This window comes from Rhinolophus hipposideros (assembly GCF_964194185.1).
Source record: "Rhinolophus hipposideros genome assembly, chromosome: 13".
NCBI classification, from domain to species: Eukaryota; Metazoa; Chordata; class Mammalia; order Chiroptera; family Rhinolophidae; genus Rhinolophus; species Rhinolophus hipposideros.
In genome coordinates this window covers 33846958-33872406 of record NC_138059.1, presented here as the reverse complement: position 1 = coordinate 33872406, position 25449 = coordinate 33846958, and the positions used below count along the sequence as shown (strand labels likewise).

At 37.9% G+C, this 25449-nt stretch overlaps 2 protein-coding genes across 2 annotated transcripts in view; one reads left to right on the top strand and one right to left on the bottom strand.

Annotated features, from left to right (window-relative positions):
* Positions 1 to 863: 863 nt before the first annotated feature.
* RIDA (reactive intermediate imine deaminase A) lies at positions 864 to 15230 on the bottom strand. Its single transcript, XM_081071014.1, has 6 exons — positions 15032 to 15230; positions 6671 to 6776; positions 4616 to 4670; positions 4339 to 4407; positions 2511 to 2566; positions 864 to 1445 (listed from the first exon to the last, which is right to left on the bottom strand). The coding sequence occupies exons 1-6, from the start codon at positions 15094 to 15096 to the stop codon at positions 1383 to 1385; spliced, it is 414 nt and encodes a 137-aa protein (XP_080927140.1). The 5' UTR covers positions 15097 to 15230; the 3' UTR covers positions 864 to 1382.
* Positions 15231 to 15297: 67 nt separating this feature from the next.
* The window catches only part of POP1 (POP1 homolog, ribonuclease P/MRP subunit), a 38150-nt gene continuing 27998 nt past the window's right edge, over positions 15298 to 25449 (top strand). Inside the window, exons 1-5 of the mRNA XM_081070263.1 lie at positions 15298 to 15392; positions 17123 to 17266; positions 18997 to 19164; positions 20572 to 20747; positions 22100 to 22348. Of these exons, the coding sequence (XP_080926389.1) occupies positions 17125 to 17266; positions 18997 to 19164; positions 20572 to 20747; positions 22100 to 22348 (735 nt within the window). The 5' untranslated portion in view covers positions 15298 to 15392; positions 17123 to 17124. The remainder of the gene's footprint in view (positions 15393 to 17122; positions 17267 to 18996; positions 19165 to 20571; positions 20748 to 22099; positions 22349 to 25449) is intronic.

The window sequence follows — 25449 nt, the reverse complement described above, 5'->3', positions numbered from 1 at the left end:
ACTCTCATTAGTTTAGAGTGTGCTCTTTCTACTTATAAAGTTTGCTGTAAAACAGTGTGCAGTGTCACGCTGGCAACAGCCTCACGCATCTTGTTTACCGAGTCTCTTGACTGCATCATTTTCTCTTATGCTTGATTGAATCTCCTGTCACACATGCTGTACCGGCCTGTAGCCTAAGAGCAATAGGCTGTATCATCCAGCCCAGATGTGTGGTAGGCTAGGCCACGTAGGCTTGTGTGAGTGTACTCTATGATGTTCGCTCAATTACAAAATCGCCTTAGGATGATTTTCTCAGAATGTATTACCGCTGGCACGACTGTAACTTCTCCAACAAATTGTTTGGAGAAATGGTTAAATTACCTAAGGTATAACCACACAAAGGAACACTGCTACGCTTTCAAAAATGGGTAGATGTATATGTATTTCTATGGAAGATCTTCAAGACAGAAGACAGTATCTGTAGAATAATATATAAAGTTTCTTTTATGTAAACAAACCAAAACAAAGCTAGGTGATCAAATACATAATGAGTAGAAAACTATCTGCTGGTTACGTTCAAAACTCTTAGCAGTGGCTCTCTTTGGAGAAGTGGAATGGACAGTGATGGGGAGTTTTATTTTTTAATCCATATAATTTTGTACTGGAATTTATTCTACATCATGGAGGTATTCATGTAGCAGTTGTCCAAAAATGTTAAAAGACTTTAAAGAACAAACACAAAATGGTTACATGTAGTCTCATTACAACAGTGTAAAATTGTACAAAGTCAGAAATGAGCTTTGAAAAAAAAAAGCATGGTTCCCCCATCCTTAATTAGGTAACGTGTTCTAATGTATAAATAAGTGAACAAAATCACACCAAGGAAAATTTGCATGTCTATTTTATTTCCGTTAGAAAAATATTAGCTAAATAAAATTTTGGTCCATTTTTCTTTCCTTTACCTCTAACATTCAAACTTAAATCTTTAATTTTATACAAGTAAAAGCAAAATCATATATCTGACATGAGAACTAAATATTCACACCATTAAATTAATAGGATTTAACTGAATTAGGTGTATTCTTTATTATTTCTCCGGAATAGTAACTCATCTTTCCTGCATATTATTTCCCTTACCTTTTATTTATTTGAGTAACTGCAATGCAAAGGTGTCTCTTTTCTCACATCCAGTAATGTGAGTGTGCATAAACATACTTTATAATATCAGTAACTAGATCCATTATCTAATCTTTAATTCATATTCAATTCCCCTTATTATATGGTATTTCCATAATACTTCAAATATTTTCGTCAGTCTGACAGTTTCCAACATTGATTATAAAAGTTAAGATGTTAATTTAAAAACATTATTAATTTTCTAGACTAAATAACACCAGGCTCCCTTAGAGTGATGCTGTTGTCAGAGGGCCTTGGACTGCTACTGCTTCAATCTCAACGCGGCCTCCCTGTAAGGAAAATAATGAAACAGTGTTTAGATCATTTTTCACAAATTAAGAGAGGTCCATACCGTATTTCCCCAAAAGTAGGACATAACTGGACAATCAGCTCTAATGAGTCTTTTGGAGCAAAAATTAATATACGACTGGGTATTATATTATTATTTTATATATATATATATTACATTACGTTACATTACATTATACTATACTATACTATACTATACTATACTATACTATACTATACTATACTATACCTGGTCTTATATTATAGTAAAATAAGACCAGGTCTTATATTAATTTTTGCTCCAAAAGACACATTATAGCTGATTATCCGGCTAGGTCTTATTTTCGGGAAAACACAGTAATACCTACTAAAAACATACAACAAACAGGAATACAGCATTTTTTAACATTAAACTTTGCAAAGAAAGAAAGAAGAGGGAAACATTTACTAAGAACCTATGATAGGCCAGGATACAGTGCTGATCATGTTTGTACACATTAGTTCATGCGATTCTCACAGCAGCTCTATTAGACAGGTGTTCTCTTCTCAATTCAGAGATTGATACATGGAACCTCAGAAAGGTCATTTAACCTGTCCCATGGCACAAAGCTAAATGACATAGGTTCAAACCCACATCTTGTGATCCCAAGTTCAGAGCTCCTAACACCTTAACAAGTTTGATAACACTGATCATTCCAAGTAACAACCACTAAAAGCAAAAAATATACCACTTACAAACCTGGCTCACTTTATATAGTCTCTAAGTAACATAAAACAATATAGTTGCTATTTCACTTTTTCTCACAGTTTAAGTACTCTGTCATGTCCATGTGTGGCCTTAATTTTTAATTTTCTGAAGTTTTAAGACAAATTTTAAAAATTTCTTAAGTTTCTTAAATTTTCCCTATGCATATAATATTGGGTGTTTCCTTTTAGACTTTAAGTTCCTGGAAATTAGGGACTATTTCTTTCTTTTCAAAAATGTCCTGCTGCAGTGCTTAGTTAGAGTCAGAAAACAATGTAGAAATTTAAAATTATGTTCATTAGTTATTTTAAAGTGTACTTACTTTAGGCAAAGCAGCAACCTGGTAAGCAGCTCTTGCAGGAAAATTACTCTTGAAATCTAAAATCAAAAGAATTTCATTTTAGTTTTCAGATAGTGTATTGTTACTCATTACAGCATAATCAAGACTCTGGAAAGTGCTTCATAGATTTCTCAGTTCTTAGATATAAGCAACATTGAGAAAAAGAAGCTCACATTCATATTTGTTTGATAAAATATTTTGCCCTATGACTCCTATGATATTTAATACTTTTAAAATGCATTAGCTTTCTGGGGAAAAATGAAAACACTCACATACAAGGTCTGATAATTAAGTCTGCAAACTAGTTGCAATGATGTTGCTAACCTTTTTTGATATCAGAGGGATTATTCATTATGAATTTGTACCAACTGGACAAACAGTTAACCAAGTTTACTATTTGGAAATGCTGAAAAAGCTGCGTGAAAAAGCTGAACTTTTGATGACCTGAACTTTTCACCAACAATTCATGGCTCTTGCATCACGACAATACACAGCACTGTAAACAAATAACTGCATTGCAACACCCTCATTACTCACCTGATCTGGCCCCCAATGACTTCTTTCTTTATCCGAAGATGAAGGAAATATAGAAAGGAAGACATTTTGATGATATTCAGGACATCAAGAGTAATACAACAGCACTGATGGCCATTCCAGAAAAAGAGTTCCAAAATTTCTTTGAAGGGTGGACTAGGCACTGGCTTCATTGCATAGCTTCCCAAAAGGAGTACGTTGAAGGTGACCATAGTGATATTCAGCGATAAGGTATGTAGCACTTTTTCTAGGATGAGTTCGCGAACTTAATTGTCCGACCTCATACTCTGATAATTTGATTTTGTTTGATATGAATGGGGTTTTGTTTTTAAAGTGATAGTTATAAAAGTTATCGAAATAGGGAACAACTGTCCATCCCCAGAAATTTTGACAGGTGATTACACTGCTAACTTTGGTTTACTCTAGCCCTTTCTTCAGGACAGAATAAGTAATGATGCTTTGTTCATGTTACACTTTTGTCTCATCTCACCAGTTGGTAGGGACACCCATTTTCCCCACTAAGACAACAATGTTAATAAGTATAGATAACATTTACTGAGTACTTACAACACGCCATCATCTGTTCTAATGTGTTTACAAGTTGCATTAACTCATTTAAGCATTCCAACAACCCTATACGGTTTTACCCCCATTTTGCAGATGAGGAAACCAAGATATAAAAATGTTAAGTAACTAGCTAATGATTCTGAGAGACACTATAGAGATGGTTGCTAACCATGTCACAGCAATAATAAATAGAATCTGTGTTTACGAAAAAATTATTAGGAGGGCTTAAAAAGCCTGAGAAGGGTGTAACAGAATTAAGCTTTAGGAAAATGGATTTGTAGGGTTGTAGTATATTATTCTAAGGAATACAATAGAAATATCTTGGATCTTTCTCATGAGGGTACATGTATGTATCCAATCAGACTATTCATTTTTTTAGGACAGGGTTTATGACCAACCATTTCTTTAGCATCTCCTATCACTCTTAATTCATAATGGACACACTTTAAGGTTAATAGATTCATTTCTCTCTCTCTCTCTCTTTTTTTAAATTGGGGAATACTGGGGAATAGTGTGTTTTTCTAGGACCCATCAGCTCCAAGTCAAGTCGTTGTCAATCTGGCTGTGGAGGGCGCAGCTCACTGGCCCATGTGGGGATCGAACCTGCGACCTGGGTGTTATGAGCACTGCGCTCTAACCAACTGAGCCAACCAGCCGTCCCGATTCATTTCTCTTTAATGAAAAATAGTAATAAAGCCAAATTACTTACACTGTTTGTAGATTTCATTGACAGTACCGAAGTCATTTATGTCAGCCAGCAAAACAGTTGTTTTTACCACTAGAAGATACATACATTGTCATTAGGTGTAGCTATTTGGTCTGATTCAAAACATTACTTAGAAAACAGAATATGGTACTATGGCTCTCTTGATTAAAATGATACTGAAATTAAAACAACTTTAAAAAGCAACAAAGATATGGCATGATATGTCAAAAAGACCAAAGAAACATCAAATAGAAATGTGATGTAATACCAAGTTGCTCACCATTAGTGAAGTCACAGCCTGCAGCTTTCAGAATTTCACCCATGTTTTTAAGAGCCTGTGAACCAAGGCAAGAAATGCCTGAGGCACTGATGTTATATTAAAGCTTTAATGCAATTAATCATATTTTACTAATATCTCCTTAAACCGTTTATGCTGAAGAAAAATTCTCCCTTTCTAGGAAATTCTACTCTTTCTATGCCACCTCTAAATAAATCTAAAACAAATCAGGCTAGATCCATACAACTAAATTAATATTAAATTGTTACATGATAAAATAAAACCAAGATGCAGAATAGCATGCATAATAAGTTACCATCTGTGTGTGTGTGTGTGTGTGTGTGTGTGTGCGCGTGCGCGCGCGCGCACGAACATTTATGCTGGTACAAGCATTGACTGTCTCTGGAAGGATGTATAAGAAACTAGAAAGAGGGCCGGCTCGGTGGCTCAGGTGGTTGGAACACCGAGCTCCTAACACAGAGGTCACTGGTTCGATTCCCACATGGGCCAGTGAGCTGTGCCCTTTGCAGCTAAAATTGTGAACAATGGCTCTCCCTGGAGCTGGGCAGCCATGGGCTGCCGTGGGCTACCGAGTGCTGCCATGAGTGTCCGGCAGCCATCGTGAGCAGTCAGCAGCCCACAAGAGCTGCGAGCAGCAGTTGACGACCAGCGACCCAGCCGGGGGCGGAGAAGCAAGGCTCATAATACCAGCATGGGCCAGGGAGCTGTGTCTTATACAACTAGACTAAGAAACAACAGCTTGAACTGGGGTTGGGGATGGAGGTGGAAGAAGGTGGAAAAAAAAAAGAAATTAGGAACAGTGGTTACTTCTGATGAAGGAAGCTGGAGTGAGGGGGGAATAAAGGTGGGAAACATCTTTTCATTGTCTATGCTTTTTTATAGCTTTTGAATTTTTTTGCCACCCCCACATATTACTTGTTTAATTATTTTTTAAAAAACAAAAATATCATCAAATGATACATGACCAGTAAAGTGGAGAGGAAGAGTGAACTGAAAAAATAAGTTAAGGAAAAGGTGAAAAACTGGTATTTTCTCTAAGTCCAGAATGTGACATACATAATTTACAAATACATACTGTTTCTGAGAAAAAGGAAAAAAAGACTCTGTAAAGTCAAATATTGTTTTAAAGGAAAACATGTTTTAATGCTTGCTAGCTCATACTTATGCTCAAAGTGATACAGAGTTAGTAACCCCAGGAATTATTTCTGTTTTAGCTTAGTGGATATTGGCTGAGAACTTCACACATTCCAGCACTGAGGAAGAGACTTCAACCCAATCTTTTTACTCACAAAAGGAGACAGTGTCTTACCATATTTCAGGCAGATTATTCCACTGAAGGAAAACCAAGAAGCAATTCACTTACAAGAATTACGAGTACTTATTTTAACTAGCTCTTTATGGATGGACATTTAGGTTGTTTTCTGTCTTTGGATATCACAAATGACTCAGTGAATGCATAAATTAATTCTACTTATTGGATTAGAATTCTATTTCCCATTCTTATTTAGAAAAACATACTGCATGTAATCTTTGACATTTCTCTCTTACTAACAAATGTTGACTTTTACTTCTATGGTGGTGGGGTTGTTTGTCAGGTCAGTGGCCTTGATAGGAAAATTTCCCAATCCACATGGAAGTGGCAAAATGTCATCTGATTTCAATAATGCAGGGTTTCCCCACCCCAGATTTACTGAGATATAACTGACATGTAACATTGTTTTAGGCATATAACACGATAATTTGATATATGTATATAATGTGGATATATGTATATATATGTTTAGTTAATATTCGATAATCCAGGTTTAAAGTAAGTCACCTTGGAAGAAACAATCTTTTTTCTTTTTTTTTGGTTGTTAAATGATTCATCAAATTTCCAACTACCTACTGACATAAAATTGTCTTAGATCAATCAGTAACTTGAAAAGTAACTTACCTAGTAATCTCTCTAAAACAGATCAGCCAAGTGGATTCTTAATATGCCTCAATATTAAAAAGTAGTAGAGAAGGAAACTTCAAATATGGAAAATGACTTACTTGTTTAGCTTCCTCTGTTACCCCTCCTGGCACAAGTTGTCCACTTGAAGGGTCCATGCCTATCTGGCCTGAAATGTAAATGGTCCTGTCGACTAACACAGCTTGACTGCAATAAATAAGAAATTGGTGTATATATAAATTATAAAATTCAATGCTAAAAGATTTCTTTGCTAGACCACAAAAAGCACAAAACGTAAAATAAAAAATGATAACCGGACTTCATTAAAATGAAAAACTTTTGCTTGTTGAAAAACATCTTTAGGAAAATGAAAACACAAGTCACAGATTGGGGGGAAAATATGTACAAAACAAGTATCTTACAAAAGACTTGTATCTACAATATATAAAGAACTCTTAAAACTTGGTAACAGAAAGACAACTTCCCAAAAATGAGCAAATGATTTGAACAGATACTTCACAAAAGAAGACTTATGCAGAGCTAAGGAGTGCTGCACATGAAAGATGCTCAACATTATTAGTCATTAGAGAAATGGAAAGCAAAAGCACAGTAAGATACCACTCCACACAATAGGATAGCATTGATAACAACAAGCGTTGGTCAGGATGTAGGGCAACTGCAACCCTCATACACTGTCGGTGGGAATGCCAAACAGTACAGACAGTTTCGAAAATAATTTGGCAATTTCTTATAAACTTAAACATACGCTTAACATACAAGCCAGCAATTTCTTTCCTAGGCAACTACCCAGAAGAAAAGACTATGTGAATGTTAAGAACAGTATTATTCATAATCGTAAAAAGAAAAACAAAATTAAAAAACACCCACTGATAGATTCAACTAAAACCTATATATTATTTGATGCCACTTACATGAAATTCTGGAAAAAACTAAAAGAATAGCAGCAGAAAGCTAAGTGGATGCCTGGAGCCAGGGGTAAGGGGGGGATTGACCACAAATGGGTACAAGGGAATTTCCAGGGTGTGATGGAAATGTTCCAAAACTTGATGTGGGGGGTGGCCAGATGGCTCAGTTGGTTAGAGCACGAGCTCTCAACAATAAGGTTGCTGGTTCAATTCCTGCATGGGATGGTGGGCTGTGCCCCCTGCAACTAGATTGAAAACAGCGACTGGACTTGGAGCTGAGTTGCACCCTCACAACTAGATTGACCGACAACGACTTGGAGCTGATGGGCCCTGGAGAAATACACTGTTCCCTAATATTCCCCAATAAAATAAAAATAAATAAATACAATTATTATTATTAATCAATAATAATTATTAAAAAAAAACTTGATGTGGTAGTAGATGCATGACTCTACACTTTTTCTTTCTTTTTTTTTTAATTGGGGAAGGGGAACAGGACTTTATTGGGGAACAGTGTGTACTTCCAGGACCTTTTTTTCCAAGTCACGTTGTCCTTTTAACATTAGTTGTGGAGGGTGCCGTTCAGCTTCAAGTTGTCTTTTCAATCTTAGTTGTGGAGGGCGCAGCTCAGCTCTAGGTCCAGTTGCCATTGCTAGTCGCAGGGGGCGCAGCCCACCATCCCTTGCGGGACTCGGGGAGTTGAACCGGCAACCTTGTGGTTGAGAGCCCACTGGCCCATGTGGGAATCGAACAGGCAGCCTTCGGAGTTAGGAACATGGAGCTCTAACCGCCTGAGCCAATGGACCAGCCCAACTCTACACTTTTAACAAAATTCATGGAACTCTACATTTAAAATGGTAGGATTTTAAAAATTTATTTATTGGGGTGACAATTGTTAGTAAAGTTACATAGATTTCAGGTGTACAATTCTGTATTACATCATCTATAAATCCCATTGCGTGTTCACCACCCAGAGTCAGTTCTGCTTCCATCACCATATATTTGATCCCCCTGACCCTCATCTCCCACCCCCCACGTCCCTTACCCTCTGGTAACCACTAAATTATTGTCTGTGTCTATGAGTTTTTGTTTCTCATTTGTTTGTCTTGTTCTTTTGTTGTTTTTGGTTTATTATCTGTGAAATATATTTTGGTTCACATATCTGTGAAATCATATAGTCCTCTGCTTTTTCTGTCTGATTTATTTAAAATGGGTGAATTTTATAAGTAACTTATATCTCAATAAAGCTGTAAAACAAAAAAAAAAACAATGCCAGGAGCACTGTAAGGAAATAATTATTCTCCAACAAGATTAATTAATGACTGCTTGTTGAAGGGTCAATTAAGGATCCACCTATGAGGGTACACTTCACTTCTGCAGTGCTTACTTTTGAAACTGGCTTTTTTTTTGTAACGAGGATACTAAATTTCAGAATTGGAATAAAATCAAAGAAAGAAGAATAAGCTACGCTGAGATCTGAAAAAAAGCCAAATAAATCAACTTCAAAAAAATTTGTTAGTTTCTGGATAATGAAAGCTCCTGTCATTTATTTTTTAAATTGTGGAGCTACACACCCACACCCACACCCACGCATAAATATCACTATTTTAATCATTTTAGGAATATAATTCAGGGGCATTAAGTACACCCATTTTTAAAATGTTGATAAAGAATCATTTATATTATTTTAAATTTAGAATACTTGTTTTTACCATTTAAAACAGGATATTCTCATTTAGAATCTTCTACTTCCCTATATTTTGTTTTCCAACATGCTCCACTTTCCTATCTTTTATTTCAGGTTTCCCCTGATTTTCCCAACCATATCTTTTTTCTTTGTAATTTTAAATATAAAGCTTATAACTTTTTCTTCAGTTTTTGAACAAGAGAACATTCACATGGTTCAAAAAAATCCAGAAAATATACAAAAAAAATCACAGTGAATACTCTCGTCTACCCTTATCCTTCATCTATTCAGTTCTGGGCCCCTATACATAGCCATTGCTCTTCTTTATATAGTCTTCCAAAGATTCTTCATGCATATATGAAGAACGATGAATATAAATTTCTCCCCCCATTTACAAACACTCTTCTACACTTTGCTTTTTTCACTCAACAGTATATCATGATCTTTCCATAACTATACCTAGACTGCTTCCTCATTCTTGTAACAGTTGCATAGTGTTTCACTGTATGGATGTACTTTATTTAACTAGTTACCAGTGATTCCAATATTTTGCTACGGTAAACAAAACTATACTGAAAACCATCACACACATACACACACACACACACACACACACGTGCACACACACACACACCATTTTCCTGAAGAAGTTACTAAGCCTTTCTTTCTTGCGAAGCCTAGGAGGTCCTCTGGTGGAGCCTTTCTTATACCATGCACAGGATCCGGCCTCATATGACAGCTAGTTCTGTTCTAACCTATCTCCTAGGGTATGCCAGACTAGAAACTCCTTGAAGGCAGGGGCAGTGTCTTACTTACTGTGTCTCTAACTGTGTAGGGCCTAGATAATTCCTTGCACATAGTGGGCATACAATAACTTCTTGTTGAGGTTTTACTCTCTAACCATTTAGTAGCTTAACAATGTTTGGTTGTCAGTAAAGTATCTTTTTAGGAGGATCTACTGGTTTATAATGTGGGTTTTGCAAGACAAACAGATGAGAAACAAAAACTCATAGACACAGACAATAGTTTAGTGGTTACCAGAGGGTAAGGGGGGTAGGGGGTCGGAGATGAGGGTAAGGGGGATCAAATATATGGTGATGGAAGAACTGACTCTGGGTGGTGAACACACAAGATTTATAGATGATGTAATACAGAATTGTACACCTGAAATCTATGTGATTTTACTAACAATTGTCACCCCAATAAAAAAAAAATGTGGGTTTTCAATAAAAATAAACTTTACCTTCATGGTACCTGTAAGTACTCAACAACAACAACAACAAAAAAAAAAAAATGTGGGTTTTGGAGAGCTGAAGAGGGTAGATTTAAACTTGGTACTGTGTGTCCCGGAAAATAAGACCTCGTCGGACAATCAGCTCTAATGTGTCTTTTGGAGCAAAAATTAACATAAGACCAGGTATTATATTGTATTATATTATATTGTTATTATATTATATAAGACCAGGTCTTATATTATAGTAAAATAAGACCAGGTCTTATATTAATTTTTGCTCCAAAAAACACATTAGAGCTGATTGTCTGGCTAGGTCTCATTTTTGGGGAAACACGGTATTAGGATTTAGAAAGTTTAGGAATTCTCCCTATCTGGCTTTCACCCTGGCCCACAAATTGATTAACTATTGAGTTTGTTAATATGTAAGCTTCTCTCAGGTTGAATAGTACCATCAGCTAACACTGTTTCTATTAACTGTCCTGTGTAGAATTAGGATGTCCTTGGCCCTTTGCAAAGTACCTTTAACTCTCCCCATATCTGGAACATAGTTTAAGCCCTTATGCATTATCATTCATCAAAAACTTTATGATACTAAGAAGGAATTCATTTATTCTCAGAAAATAAAAAAACACTCAAATAAAATATGAAAAAAAAAATTTAAGGCCTGGACCTCTGAGACTATCGGAGCTATGGGAGTTCTCTCTTATAGATTAGCAGAGATAGTTCACAAAAACAATGATAGTTGACCCTTCCTAAGCGTAAGAATCCTACTATCCATAGATAGTCATTAGGCTCTAGAACATTTAAGTGTTCTACTCCCAAGTCAAAGGGTAATAATACTTTGAAAGCATCCTAGTAATAATTCTTACATCATAATCTGTGCTACATGGACTATCATTTCAAAATTTTATGACCATTTAGATGGTCTGCAAACAAAATGGAAAGCAATGCAATAGCAATGTCATGTCGAAATCTCTCAAGGTTCTGTTGTGAAGTATTCCTGAAATGTGCTGCACTGATTAGCTAATTAGTGACAACACCCCATCCACCCCAATGCCAGGGACTGAAAGTTCAACACATTTGAAGTTTACCTGGAAAAGACCCAGAATTTTCAAAAAGTGCATTCACTACAAACTTCATGCACAAAATCTCATTTCCAAATGGTTGTTAAAACACGTCCAATTAACTTTATCAGAACATAATTAGTTAGGTGGAGTGTGTTGTTTTCTTCATAAAATATTGAAAATTAGCACCATTTCTAGTATCATCTTTGGATACAAAAAAGCACAAGAGGCACAATGTCCTGGAAAGTCTCCACACAAGAAAGCTGGTTGATGGCTTTCCTCTTGTCATACAGGCATATTCATGGAATGATTCCCTTCTTTTTTGGTTGCAGCTTTATAAAGACAGTTGACCCCTAGGTCAGTCAACCAGGGGTACTGCTATCCTGCTTTCTTTCTTGAACAAAGTATATACTTGAGGAAAGTATATGATCCAGGCTCTGTGATCACTTTGCTTTGTTAAGGATCACTTTTATTCTGAGGTAAAACTAATGGGTAATTGAGGGATAAGGATTAGGGCATAAGGAGGAAGAAGATTACTGATTTTTTCTTTTACTGTAATATCCCTTAACTATTCTTAATATCTTCTCCTCAAATTACTATCAGAATTCTCTTCTTAAAAGAGCTCTGATCATGTCACTTCCTCTTCAAAAACATTTGATGGCTCCTCAGTGCATTCACAATAAAGTTTATACTCTTCAGTTTAGCGTTGGAAACCATCACACTTCAGACCTTGTAACAGCTAATGTTTAGCAAGAGACAAAACAAAAATTCAAATTCAAAGTCTAATTCCTAACAAGTGTTTGCCAAAGTGTAGGTCACACACAAATACTGAATAACAGTAAGGAAATGATTTCCTTTCCATTCTTTTTCTTCATCTGAAAAATGGGAACTGTAATACTAGTAACTGTGTACATAAAGCACTGAGAACAGTGCCTACTGCTGAGTAAGCATCAATAAATGTTAGCAATTAAGAGTTCAAACCTCTGATTACATGGAGAAAACAAGTTAAAGAAACTTATCACTTTTAACAAAAAGAGAAAGGCCTTGGGTTTTGAGCAAATTGCAGTATCTAGCTAGAATTTAATAACGTTTTTTATTCAATTGAGGTTTGTTTGTTTTTTTTACTGTTACTGTTTTTTTTACTATTGGGTTTTCTATTTAGAGTACTGTTGTAAAGTTTGCTTTTTAAATTTGTAAAAGTGAGCCATCACAAAATAAAGTGTTAAGTAAATTATAATACAGGTGGTACACAGATTTGGCAAATGAAAAAAAGAGTAAAAGTGGTACTTGGATGACTAAATGCTACTCCAGAAAATCTTTATGCCATGTGTTCTTCTAGCTCTATACCTCAAGTCATTCCCTCTAACTAGAATGCCCTTCACTCCACAACTTCCTGTTGAAGTCCTGAACAAAGTACAGTTCAACCCTGAACAAGGTGAGGGTTAGGGGAGCCCACCCTCTCCCAACTGCTGAGAATCCAACTTTTGACTCCCCCAAAACATAACTACAAATAGCCTACAGTTGACTGGAAGCCTTACCGACAGCATAAATGGTTAACACATTTTGTACATAGTATGTATTATATACTGCATTCTTACAATAAGGTAAGCTAGCGAAAAAAATGTTATTAATAAAATCATAAGGAAAATACATTTACAGTATTTATTGGAAAAAAGCCACATATAAGTGGACCTGTGCAGTGCAACCCATTTTGTTCAAGGGTCAACTGTAATTTAAAAATCAAACTTTACAATAGTACTGTAAATGCAAATCCAACTTTCAAAACCCACCTCAAAGACTACCTCTCACTAGGAACCTTCCTAAATCTTCTGTCCCTCTGCCCAAAGTTAGCATCAAATTCTTTCTTTTCCTCTTTTGTCATCCCTCAGCCAACCTCTATGTCCCCTAAGTCCCACTGCACTTTATTTCTAACACTACTATAATAAATACTCATCTGCCACACATAAGTGTAGGGCTTGTTCAAATTAAGCTGTCACTTGCAGACTGTCTGACCTTGGACAAGTTCACTTTGAGCTTCAGTTTTCTTTTTGTAAAGTGGGGATGGGACTTAGAGAATTTGGTCTGTTATGGTGCTTGCTGTGCAACATGCACTAAATTAAAATGTTTGTTTTTCGTTTCCCGATATGTGTGACTGTCTTTCACAATGGATTGATTCTTACACATTTTTATATCTCCTGCAGTGTTTGGCAAATAGTAGGTACTCAATACATGTCTGTCATAGTTCAAGTGTTCCAGTTGCAGAAATTTTCCAGCTGTAGTTAACAGTGAACATACTACAGACTATTTTAAAAAAGAAAATGGAAAAAAGTTTACAGGATATACTTTAGTGAAGCATTAAAAATAACAAAAGTAATATTAGGAAAGTCTCCAGGAATGCATATAAGATCCAATAATTTTAAAGCTGAGACATTTTTAAGAAGAATTAACCTTTCAATTTAACAGTGCTTCTGTACACAAGATAGACTTCTGGCCAGTATACCTATTTTAACTAGAGCATGTCGGGCAATCTTAGAAAATGATCTTCCTTATGATTTGTATTTTATTTTAGTAGTGGGAAATAAACATGGGCAAAAAATTCATAAACCTCACAATGAATTTATATATGTGCTGTAAAAACCAGGGTCTTGGGTAGATGTGCAAGGCTTTGCTAAGCATTTCTGCGAAAAGAACTCACCTCTCCCCAGGGCACCCACATCTGTGGATAGGATTTACTCCTCTGAATTAAGACAGAATTAGACCAAACATTATGCCAAGTGAAAGAGAAGTCAAGTCACAAAGGACCACATATTGTAGGATCCATTTACCATACATTTAGAACAGGCAAATCCATGGAGACCAACAGTACATTAGTGGTTGCCAGGGGCTGGGTGAAGAGAGTGACTGCTAACGGGTATATGGTTTCTTTCTTGGGGTGATACAAGTTCTGAGATTACATATAGTGTTTCCCGGAAAATAAGACCTAACGGAAAATCACCTCGAGTGAGTCTTTTGGAGCAAAAATTAATGTAAGACCTGGTCTTATATTATATTACATAATTATATTAATTTTTGCTCCAAAAGATGCATTAGAGCTGATTGTCGGGCGAGGTCTTATTTTTGGGGAAACACAGTAGTGGTGATGGCTGCACTACTCTGTGAGTATAGTTAAAAAAATCACTGGATTGTACACTTTAAAGGGCTGAATTTTATAGGTATGTGAATTATATCTCAATAAAGCTGTTACAAAATAAATAAATAAAAAAAGATCTCTTCTAACCCCAGAAACATTCTGGCTGACTGCGCTCCCGCGTGAGGCAGTCCATCCGGGTCGGGCAAAGTCTCCGGGAGCGCAGGCTCCGTGTCTTAGTGGGGTTCCTAACACACTGTGGGTCCATGGGTGCGTTGGCCCCTTTCCCGAGTTAGGTTCCCTCAAGTGTTCGATTAGGTTGGCCCAGGCCCACCCCAGCTCTGACCCGGGGGGTCGCTCCCGAACACCTCACCCCACACCCGACACGCCTGGGGTCCGTCCGCGCTCCCACAAGCCAAGTTACCTGTAGGGACCAATGGCCCCTGGGGCTTTCGTGGTGCTGATCACCTTTCTGACCAGGGATGACATAGCTAATCTTTTTCCTTTGAGGCCTCTTGGAGAGAACTATCCGGCACACTACCCCTGCTCGCGACTACTGGACTATCCAGACCCCAGCCGTGCCACCAGAAATGCGACGCCGGGGCGGGTTCGCTCAGCATTCTGGGAGTTGTAGTTTTCTTGCGGCTCTCGGCCACGTGGAGACAGCGGCCGCACGGGCGCATGCGCCCTCCAGCTCGCTCACCGTTCGCGTCGTTTTGGATACTCGCGGAGCCTTGTCATTCTGACCGGGAAGCCCTGGCTTCCTCCGTCGGTTCTTCAAGCAGGTAGGTCATGAGGGGCTGGTGTCTGTTAGGGTCCGCGACTTTGGTGGAGTGAGTGAGTGTGTGTGTGTGTGTGCGCACGCACGCACCCTTCCCGGCGTCCGCGTACTGTCCCCCACTTCCCCACCCCCTCTATCTTCTCTTCCCTCAGACTCCACTAACTTCTTCTTCCCTTGCTGTCTGCTCTTGGGCCCCTCTTGCCGGTCCCACACCTCCTTCGGCCTCTGCGCTGAGCCCTCTAAGTTTGTCATTTTGTGGCGTTGCCCCACCGGGCGGAGGCCGTTCTGGGAATGGGCTTTTACCCTCTCTCCTTTTACCGTAGGGGAATGAGATGGATCATTCAGGGGACCACGTTGGGATTTAGTCCTTTTCCACCTTCCCGCCCCTCGCGTGTTCCCTTTTCTTGAGTACTTCTCGAGCTTTACGAGGTCTCTCCGCGTTCTCCTTTGATCTGAACAGAGCCCTGGTGTGTGGGATCTGATTTCAAAAAGGAAGATAGTGATCTTGAGCCAGCAAAGGGCCCCAGGGTTGGTCACTGGCAGCTATGCAATCGTCTTGCTGTGTCAGAAGAGTGATAGCTGGCTATTTTTTTATTTTGTTAATTAGTGCTTTACAGGCACGCTTCACTCCCTCATTTATGCGCACATATGTACATTCAACAAATAGACATTGAGCCCCTACTTTTTTGCAAGGCGCTTCTCTAGGTGTTGGAGAAACAGGAGTAAAAATGTTAGGTAGGATCCCTGTCCTGCCCTGCTTCTAAAACATAAGAAAATCCTGTTTATTCTCCTCATTTTGCCCCACATACTGCTAAGGTTTTGGCTTTCTTACTTCCGCTAAAGAACTTTCAATGGTTTTTCACTATTTCATAATGTCATCTAATGCAATTTTGGTGAAATATTTACATACAAGAAATGCATATCATTTATTAAAATTACTTTTTAGTTCTTTACATTACAATTAGGGCCCATATTGTAGAGTATGCTTTGATAAAATTTATACGTGTCTGGTAGGTTATGTTATTAGTGAATTTCATTTAAAAATAGAAAACAGGTCTTTGAAACTATGCAGGAAAAAAGGGGAATGTTGAGAATTGAGAATTACTGAGTAAATCCATCAGGCTCTTTCAGATTATTGTCCTTTATCCTTCCTTCAAATTGAAATATTTTTGCTGTTATAAATTAAAGGTGCAGCTGGCCTCATCTCAGTAGTAGAAATGAAAATATCAATAATTTATGTTCAGTTTTTGTAGAGGTTATCATATCAGAATAGTGTGTTCTATATTTTAGTGATTCAGGTGGCTCATGTTTTACCCAAGAATTTTGATTAAATGTTTTAGTTAATTTTTTTATCAAGGCATAGGGATCTTATCTCATACCTCATTTTTCATTCAACAGACTTTATGCAGTTGCCAACATTGATATATAATTTAATTATTTGGCAGTGTAACTGGAATGTACTAGTATAGTCTCTTGCATCAACAGCATTATTTCTTCTATTGAATCAGATTTTTGATGTTAATACCATTCATGGCTCCTCTAGAGATCCCCCTGGTTATTAATCCCCGCTATATATCAATATCATGATAACATTTTGATATCACCAATCCACCTGTAATAAATAAAGATTTATTATATTGAAGAATTAAATATTGAATCACATGAATATTTATTAAATTTATTTTTGAATGGAAGTTCCCTTTCCTTGTACTAAATTTGTTACTTTCTTCCCAGAAATGTCTAATGCAAAAGAAAGAAAACATGCTAAGAAAATGAGAAACCAGCCCACTAATGTGACTTTATCCTCTGGCTTTGTGGCTGATAAAAGTGTAAAGCACCATAATGGAGGCGGAAAACCTTTCCGAGCTCAAAAACAAGGTAAGATACACCTAATGCTCTCTCCACTTCCATTTGGAGCAAATTTCTTTCCTCCGCACCTTTTGATAGTCATTATCTAAATAGTAAATGAGCTGAGTTTGGTGATCATTAGCAAAGTGGAGAAAAAATTCAAGTCGCCCACATGGACATTCCCAGCTGCCTTCTTGTTTCAACTTGTATATGGAGATGACCAGAGGATGGAGACAGTGGGTGGGCAGTGCAGTATAGTGCAAGAAGCTCCAGTTCTTACTGGAGTTTGAATTCCAACTGTGGGGTGACCTCAGGCAGGTCACTTAACACTTCTGAATGTGATTTTTCTCTTTTGTAAAATAAAGAAAATAGAATCTACCAGGATAAGTTGTTTTTACCATTTAAGATTATAACCTACGTGATATACGAAAGGTTAAACTTTCTGTGTTAAGTCCTCAGTGGAAAGTTTGCGAACTTAATTGTCCGACCTTTTTTATATATACATATTTCCCCTAAGGACAGTGGTTCAATATTCACTAATTCAGTGTTTGCTGTGACTTTATGGAACATAACTATTGGGAATAAGGAGAACTGGCTGTATATTTTAGAGCTGATATATTTTATGTCCCCCTTAAAATCAATTATTATACTTCTATATTTCCTAAAAGAAATATTTCTATATTTCCTAGTGCAGTCATCACAGCTGCATTTAACTTGCATACTGATTTTAGAACCTTACAAGGTGGTATGAAGGTGATGTTCATTAGGCAGCAATAGAAAATGCCAGTTTGGGAAGATAGCAAGCAGGTTACCAAGAACTTCTTGGAGCGCTTTGAAGAGCAATGTGCCCTGGGTCTGATTAAATAAGTTTTTGTTTCATATTCATAAGATCTAGATTCAGATCCAACAATTGATGCCTACCATGCCATGTGATAAACCTAAACACATATTACCTCATTTAAACTTCACAATGACAAGCCTTATAACATGCTTCGTTTGTGATATAGGGGCTTCATAATTAACACTATTATGGGAATAAGCAGGAACACCATAAAAGTCTCTGTTGATCTCTCCCTTTATTCACAGACAAGGATTTCATGTTGTCTTAAAGTCAGAATGGTTTGAATACCCAGACACTTGTATAGAGATTTTGCTTTATTTCTTTTTTAATTTAGCATAGACTCCCAACTTGGTGCCAGAGAATTATGATAAAAGACTCTGGGTGTGTGTGTGTGTGTGTGTACATATGGTCAAGGGATGTAAAGTACAGCATAGGGAATATAATCAATGGTATAGTAACAGCTATATACAATGTCAGAGGGGTAGTAGACTTGGGGACCGTTATCTTTGTGAGGGGTATAAATGTCTAATTATTATGTTGTTTTGTACACCTGAAACTAATATAATAAAAATAATAAAAAGTTATAATATAAAAAAAGACTGAATATACAAAATCATGTGGATTGCAGTATTTAAGAGAGTTTAGATTTAAAATCCATGTCACACTGTTTATATGGAGAAAAGTTCTCTTTATCAGTTGTATCTACAATTCTTTCATGTGTCATACTGATATGATTAGCTTAGCATTCTACTTATTAGCTATGTCGCCTTGGGCAAGTTAATTCACCTTCCTACCCAAGATCCCTCCTCTTTAAAGGGAGGATGGTGGTTATAGGATTAAAAACACCATCCAACAAATGTTGTCTACTGTAATCCTTACCCCTGATAGGCGTGACATATTTCTTTTTGAAATATATTAGAGTCTTTTTCTGGAACTTCACGACAGCGGCAAACCAGAATGACCCACTATTCACCACCCGAGCCTGATGTGAATGAGCAGTCTTCCTCCAAAGTCACGTTTAAAAAAAAGGGAGGATGGAAAGCAGGTCCTGAGGGCGCTTCTCAGGAGATTCCTAAGTATATAACAGGTAAGTATGTGTAAGGAAGTGATTGTACTATGAGCTCTTTGTTTCTAATACAGCTACGTTTCTAATGCCTTCTGTTGTGTCTCAGCCCTGCCCTCCCATCTCTCCTCCTTCTGTTTCAGGCCCTTCTCACCTCCAACCTGGACTTTGGCCATAGCCGACTTGGGCCTGATTGCTCTCCTTTCTTCAATGTCTCTGTTTTTTTCTTACCTGTCTTTTTACAAGTTCTTATTTGTGACTTTTTACAAGTCCTTATTTGCTTTACTTTGTGTTAAAATCTTCTCCCCCACCCTTTAAAAAAATATAAAATGCCGTTTACACTTAGCATGGCATTCTCCAAAGATGAAACCAAATGTAATGCACTCTAAGGGCAACCAAGACATTTAAATATCTGTTTCCAGGCCCTTTTCAGCCTCATGTCCCAGTGACCTCATCATCCTCATCCATGGTACCACGTAACCCCATATTCCTTTTACACATCTTAGAGGGGCTTCTGGTCTCTCTTTATGCCTTCTTGTAGGAATTCACTTAAATTTCTCCAGTACTCTATTTACTCTTCAAAAAAAGAAAAAGTATTTTTCAGTAGAGCAAACTAATAATAATTATAGTCATGTATTTGGAAAAAGCAGAAAACATTAAGGAAAAATACCTTTGGAGTCAAAACCATTGTTAAAATTTTAATTTTTCTTTGTTTGCTTGTGTGATTGTTGCACTTAAAAATGGTTCTGATTATAGTGCATGTAGCTCTCTGTTTTTAAAAAAACTTTGTTATCTTGTTTTTAAAGTGTTTTTCTTTTTCTTTTTTTTTTCTTAAAGATTTTATTGGGGAAGGGGAACAGGACTTTATTGGGGAACAGTGTCTACTTCCAGGACTTTTTTCCAAGTCACGTTGTTGCCCCTTCAATCTTAGTTGTGGAGGGTGCCGTTCAACTTCAAGTTGTTGTCCTTTCAGTCTTTGTTGTGGAGGGTGCAGCTCAGCTCCATGTCCAGTTGCCATTGCTAGTTGCAGGGGGTGCAGCCTACCATCCGTTATGGGAGTTGACTGCACCCCCTGGGTTGTGGGAGTTGTGATTGAGAGCCCACTGGCCCATGTGGGAATCGAACCGGAAGCCTTTGGCATTAGGAGCACGGAGCTCCAACCACTCGAGCCACCTGGCTGTCCCTAAAGTTTTTTTCTGATTAGAAAAGTACACTGAATCCTTGTAGAACATTTGAAAAAATAAAAGTTGAAGAATAGTTTCACTGTCTTATAATACAGAAATAACCACTATCAGTATTAATCTAATTGGAGGTTAAGGTGATGGGTGAATTGTAAGCTCATGTACTTCAAATCTTTCTTCCTTCTGAGATGAACTAGAAAAGTGTTGATTTGAAACTTGTTTTTAATGACAGTGCTCTTTCCTTCAACAGCTTCTACTTTTGCTCAGGCCCGAGCTGCTGAAATCAGTGCTATGTTGAAAGCAGTAACCCAGAAGTCTTCTAATTCACTGGTTTTCCAGACTCTGCCACGGCACATGAGACGAAGAGCCATGAGCCACAATGTGAAACGCCTTCCTAGACGGTTACAGGAGATTGCCCAGAAAGAGGTATATGTTTTATTTAGTGTAAATGTTTGGGTTAGTCATTCCTAAAAGAAATTTGGAAGTATTAACCTAATAGAATTTATTAAAATGAAAACCAAAAGCAACATGCTCATTTTGCATATTTTTGGTTTAATCATTTATCCCCTGTCCCACCGCTCCCATCATCCACCAAATTAGCAGGTAGTAGCATATTACAGCTGCTTTTAAATAAAGCATTTGGAACCCCTTTCTTTTAATAGTGTTAAATACTTGATATTTCCTTACCAAATTTAAAATAAAATTCTGACCTTCTTACTGGATAAGCAAGTTCAGCTCTGCGTTTTGGGTGTATGGCCCGCTTGGAGTTGGAAGTTTGAAAAAAAGAGTGACATCAGTGCCTAGAACTTGCCTTTTGACTTTTTCAATGAAAGTTGAAACTTGAACTTGAATTTAATTGCTTTTGGCTTCACCGGAATTTTTCAATTAGACTTCCTATGATTGTCTAAGCTACCCATATCTTAACTAATTGATTCAAAATTTGTTTATTGAGTGCCTTTTATTTACCAGTACTGTGCTGATGGTGGGGTTAGAGTTCATCAAAGTAAAGTCCTTATCTGTAAAGGACCTACACACTAATGGAGATGAGTTTTTATTTTATTTCATTTTTTTAATTTTTATTTTTTTAAAGAGGGCACAGCTCACAGCGGTCCATGCAGGGATCGAACCGACAACCCTGGTGTTAGTAGCACCACGCTCTAATCAACTGAGCTAAGCAGTCTCCTTGGAGATGAATTTTTTTCACAGAATTTTAGCTTAGCTATGGAAATGGAAAGTACACAGCAATTTTGTACTTTCTGGATTTAGTGTGAAGTCTGTTTTCTAGTGTAGCATTTAGTATTTATCTGTCAGTACCTAACTGACATGATATGTGTAGGTTTTCCTCACTTTAATATTTTTGGTCCTAGGTTTTGGATTTAGTTATAATCTTAGAGGTTAAAAACAAAAACAAAATAAAAAAGCTAGTATATGATTTATTTCCTCTTGTGTTCTACTATTAATAGCCACATAAGCTTTAGTTACTGTGTTGAACATTTTTAAATATTCTAATCTTCATAATCCGTGAAGCTTGCCTAGTTAGTAAGTGACAGAACCATGTTTCCTTCTTAGGTTTGCCTATCTCTAAAATCTTCACTCTTTTGATTACCTGCTTTCTTTACTTCCATTGGAGGATTCCCTAAGTTGAAAAAAATTAAGCAAACTAATGGGGGTATGTAAAGTGCTCACTTAATGTAAAGTTAGTGGTTTGAATTCCTAACATTTAACTTTGTTTTGAGATGGTTACAAACTGGGATCTGCTTCTCTTCTTGAAACTACAGGCAGAGAAAGCAGTACATCAGAAAAAAGAACATTCAAAAAATAAATGCCATAAAGCTCGAAGATGTCACATAAACCGGGTGCTAGAATTTAACCGTAGACAAAAGAAGAACATATGGTTAGAAACTCACATCTGGCATGCCAAGCGGTTTCACATGGTCAAGAAGTGGGGCTACTGCCTTGGGGAGAGGCCGACAGTCAAGAGTCACAGAGCCTGCTATCGAGCTATGACAAACCGCTGCCTCCTTCAGGTATGCCTTTCTGGTTGGTTTGATTTTCTTTTTGATTAGACTCTTTCTGATACTGACTTTCATAATAGCTCATGGTATGCTGAAGCGCTATCTATGATTATTATTATTTTCCCCCCCCTTTCTTCCTCCTTCCTCCCACCCCCTCCAGTTTAAGCCGCTGTTTCTAGTTGTGTAGGACACAGCTCCCTGGCCCATGTTAGTATTATGAGCCTTGCGCTCCCCCCGCTGAGGCAGTTGGTCGCCAGTTGTCGGTTGGCAGCTCACGGCAGCTCTCACCAGCTGCCGGCCACTCACACTGGCCACCAGCCACTCATGGTGGCACACAGCAGCTCAATGCTGCCCACTCATGCTGGCCACTGGCCACTCATGGCGACACCCGGTAGCCCACGGCACCACACAGCAGCTCACACCAACCTCCGGCTGCTCACGGCAGCGCAGCTCCAGGGAGAGCTGTTGTTCACAATCTTAGCTGTAGAGGGCGCAGCTCACTGGCCCATGTGGGAATCAAACCCGCGCTTCGGCTCTAGGAACACAGTGCTCCAACACCTCAGCCACTGGGCCGGCCCTGATTATTTATTTTAAAAATGATTACTGAGCATGAGGTACTTTGCTAGATGCTGGAGATGAAGCAGCCTAAAGGTGTTAGGGGAGATTGACATTAATCAAATAGTCACATACACAGTTGTAAGGGAAAAGTATACAGTACTATGAGCATTCATAACAGGAACAGGTAAGTTTCCCATGGAACTGACATTTGAGCAGAGCTGTAAGGTATAAGAAAATGGAAGAGTCGGGGAGGCAGAAGGAAGCCAGATAGGAGGGTAGAATTGAAATAAATTCCGTATGCAAATTGAAGAGTGACAGCAAGGCTAACATTAGGGTGAGAACTGAGTTGTAACCAGATCCTCCAGGGTCTTGGTGGTCATGTTCAAGATTTATTGATGCATTTAATAGTCATTCATCAACAACAGATATTTGAAAACCATCTATGGGCCCCGAGCAGTGTTCAAAATGCTGTTCTACATGTTTATGATTGAGTGGGATGCTGGGAAGTTTGTTTTAAACTCTTTGAGAGGACAGTTTGTTTTAGAGCCTCATAATAGTTTTTGTCTGGTTGTCCTCCACGCCCCCTCCCATTGCTAATTGAATTGCTTTCTCTCTTCCAGTACATATTTGGAGATTTGTTCTTTGCAGAGGCCTATCTTTCAATGGAGTATAGTCTTGGCCAAGTTTTGAAAGCCATTGGTATTAGTATCCTCTGATATCTCTTGAGAGCACCATAGCAGAATAATAAAAATAAGGACCTTTTAAAAAATTGTGGTAAAATATACATAACATCAAATTTTATCATTTCAACCATTTTACAGTGTACAGTTCTGTGGCATTGTGTATTATATATTCACATTATTCTGCAACTGTTATCACCATCCATCTCCAGAACTTTTTCATCATCCGTAACTGAAACTCTGCACTCATTCAACAGTAACTTCCATTGCTCCCCTCCCACAGCCCCTGGCAACCACCATTTCACTGTCTGTCTCTGAATTTGACTACTCTCTATACCTCATATAAGTAGAATCACACAATAGTTATCTTTTTTTGTCTGCCTTATTTCACTTATCATAATGTCTTCAAGATTCATCTATGTTGTATCATGTGTTAGCATCTCCTTTATTTTTAAGGCTGAATAGTATTCCATTGTACGCATATACCATATTTTCTTTATCCATTCTTATGTGGATGGGTTGCTGCCACCTTTTGCCTGTTTTGAATAATGCTGCTATGAACATGAGTGTAGAAATATCTCTTCAAGTTTCTGTTTTCAATTCTTTTGGGTTTATATTTAGAAGTGGAATTGCTGGATCACATGGTAATACTATGTTTAATTTTTTTGAGGAACTGCCATACGCTTTTCTATAGAGGCTACACTATTTTAACATTCCCACCAGCAATGCACAAGGATTCCAGTTTTTCCACGTCCTTACCAACACTTGTTATTTTCAGTGTGTTGTTAGTAGCCATCCTAATGGCTATAAAGTGAATACAAGAACCTTTTATGAGCTTTTGATTTTTGAAGACTTAGCAGCAGAAATCATAGATTATAGTGAAATTCTTGTTTTTACATTGAGGAAACGTATCCAGAGAGATGAAGCGACTTGCCCAAGGTCATACATAGCTTTGGTGGCCTAGATAGCACTTGAGTATCTTAATTCCCCTAGCCTGAGCTTTTTCTACTGTACTCTGCCATCTCTCAAATTTTAAGACAGACACCTGAATCACTTCTCATTTTGGGCATGGTTTAAAGATTTTATTGGGGAAGGGGAACAGGACTTTATTGGGGAACAGTGTGTACTTCCAGGACTTTTTTCAAGTCACGTTGTTGTCCTTTCAATCTTAGTTGTGGAGGGTGCCGTTCAGCTTCAAGTTGTTGTCCTTTCATTCTTAGTTGTGGAGGGCACAGCTCAGCTCCAGGTCCAGTTGCCGTTGCTAGTTGCAGGGTGCACTGCCCACCATCCCTTGAGGGACTTGAATTGAACTGGCAACCTTATGGTTGAGAGCCCACTGGCCCACGTGGGAATTGAACCGGCAACCTTCGGAGTTAGGAGCGTGGAGCTCCAACCGCCTGAGCCACTGGGCTGGCCCAACAATTTTTTTTTTTTTAGTGCTTTATTCTAGGCCCTATTTTAGTGCTTTACATATGTTTACTCATTTGATCCTTATAACACTGCAAGGTAAATAGTTTGCATTATTTCCATTTTATAGATGAGGAAACTGAGATATGGAAAAGTTAGGTAATTTAATTGAGTGGTGAGGCTGAGATTTGAGCCCAAGTAGGCTGACTCCAGAGTTTCAAGCTATTGACCATAATTCATTAGTTGTAAAAATTTGGGCGAGGTTTATCTGGCTTCTGATAACTGAGAGTGGATTACTGTTGCTGGGAAGATTTCTGTGTGTGACAGCATTGGTTAATGTGCATTTGTCAGAATCTTAGCTGTAATTTGCCTTTTAGTTTCAGTCGTTGAGTGTACTGACATTGCTTAAAGGTGCTATGGCAGAGGGGTTGGTTTGGCGGTGGGTGAGCCTGATTTGAATGCCCACTT

Excerpts from the sequence above, each read along its gene's own strand:
- RIDA (XM_081071014.1), bottom strand. The coding sequence starts at position 15,096 with ATGTCATCCCTGGTCAGAAAGGTGATCAGCACCACGAAAGCCCCAGGG. Across the intron at positions 6,777-15,031 it reads GGGGCCATTGGTCCCTACAG|TCAAGCTGTGTTAGTCGACA; the intron begins GTAACTTGGCTT and ends TATTTATTGCAG. Across the intron at positions 1,446-2,510 it reads AGGTTGCTGCTTTGCCTAAA|GGAGGCCGCGTTGAGATTGA; the intron begins GTAAGTACACTT and ends TTTTCCTTACAG.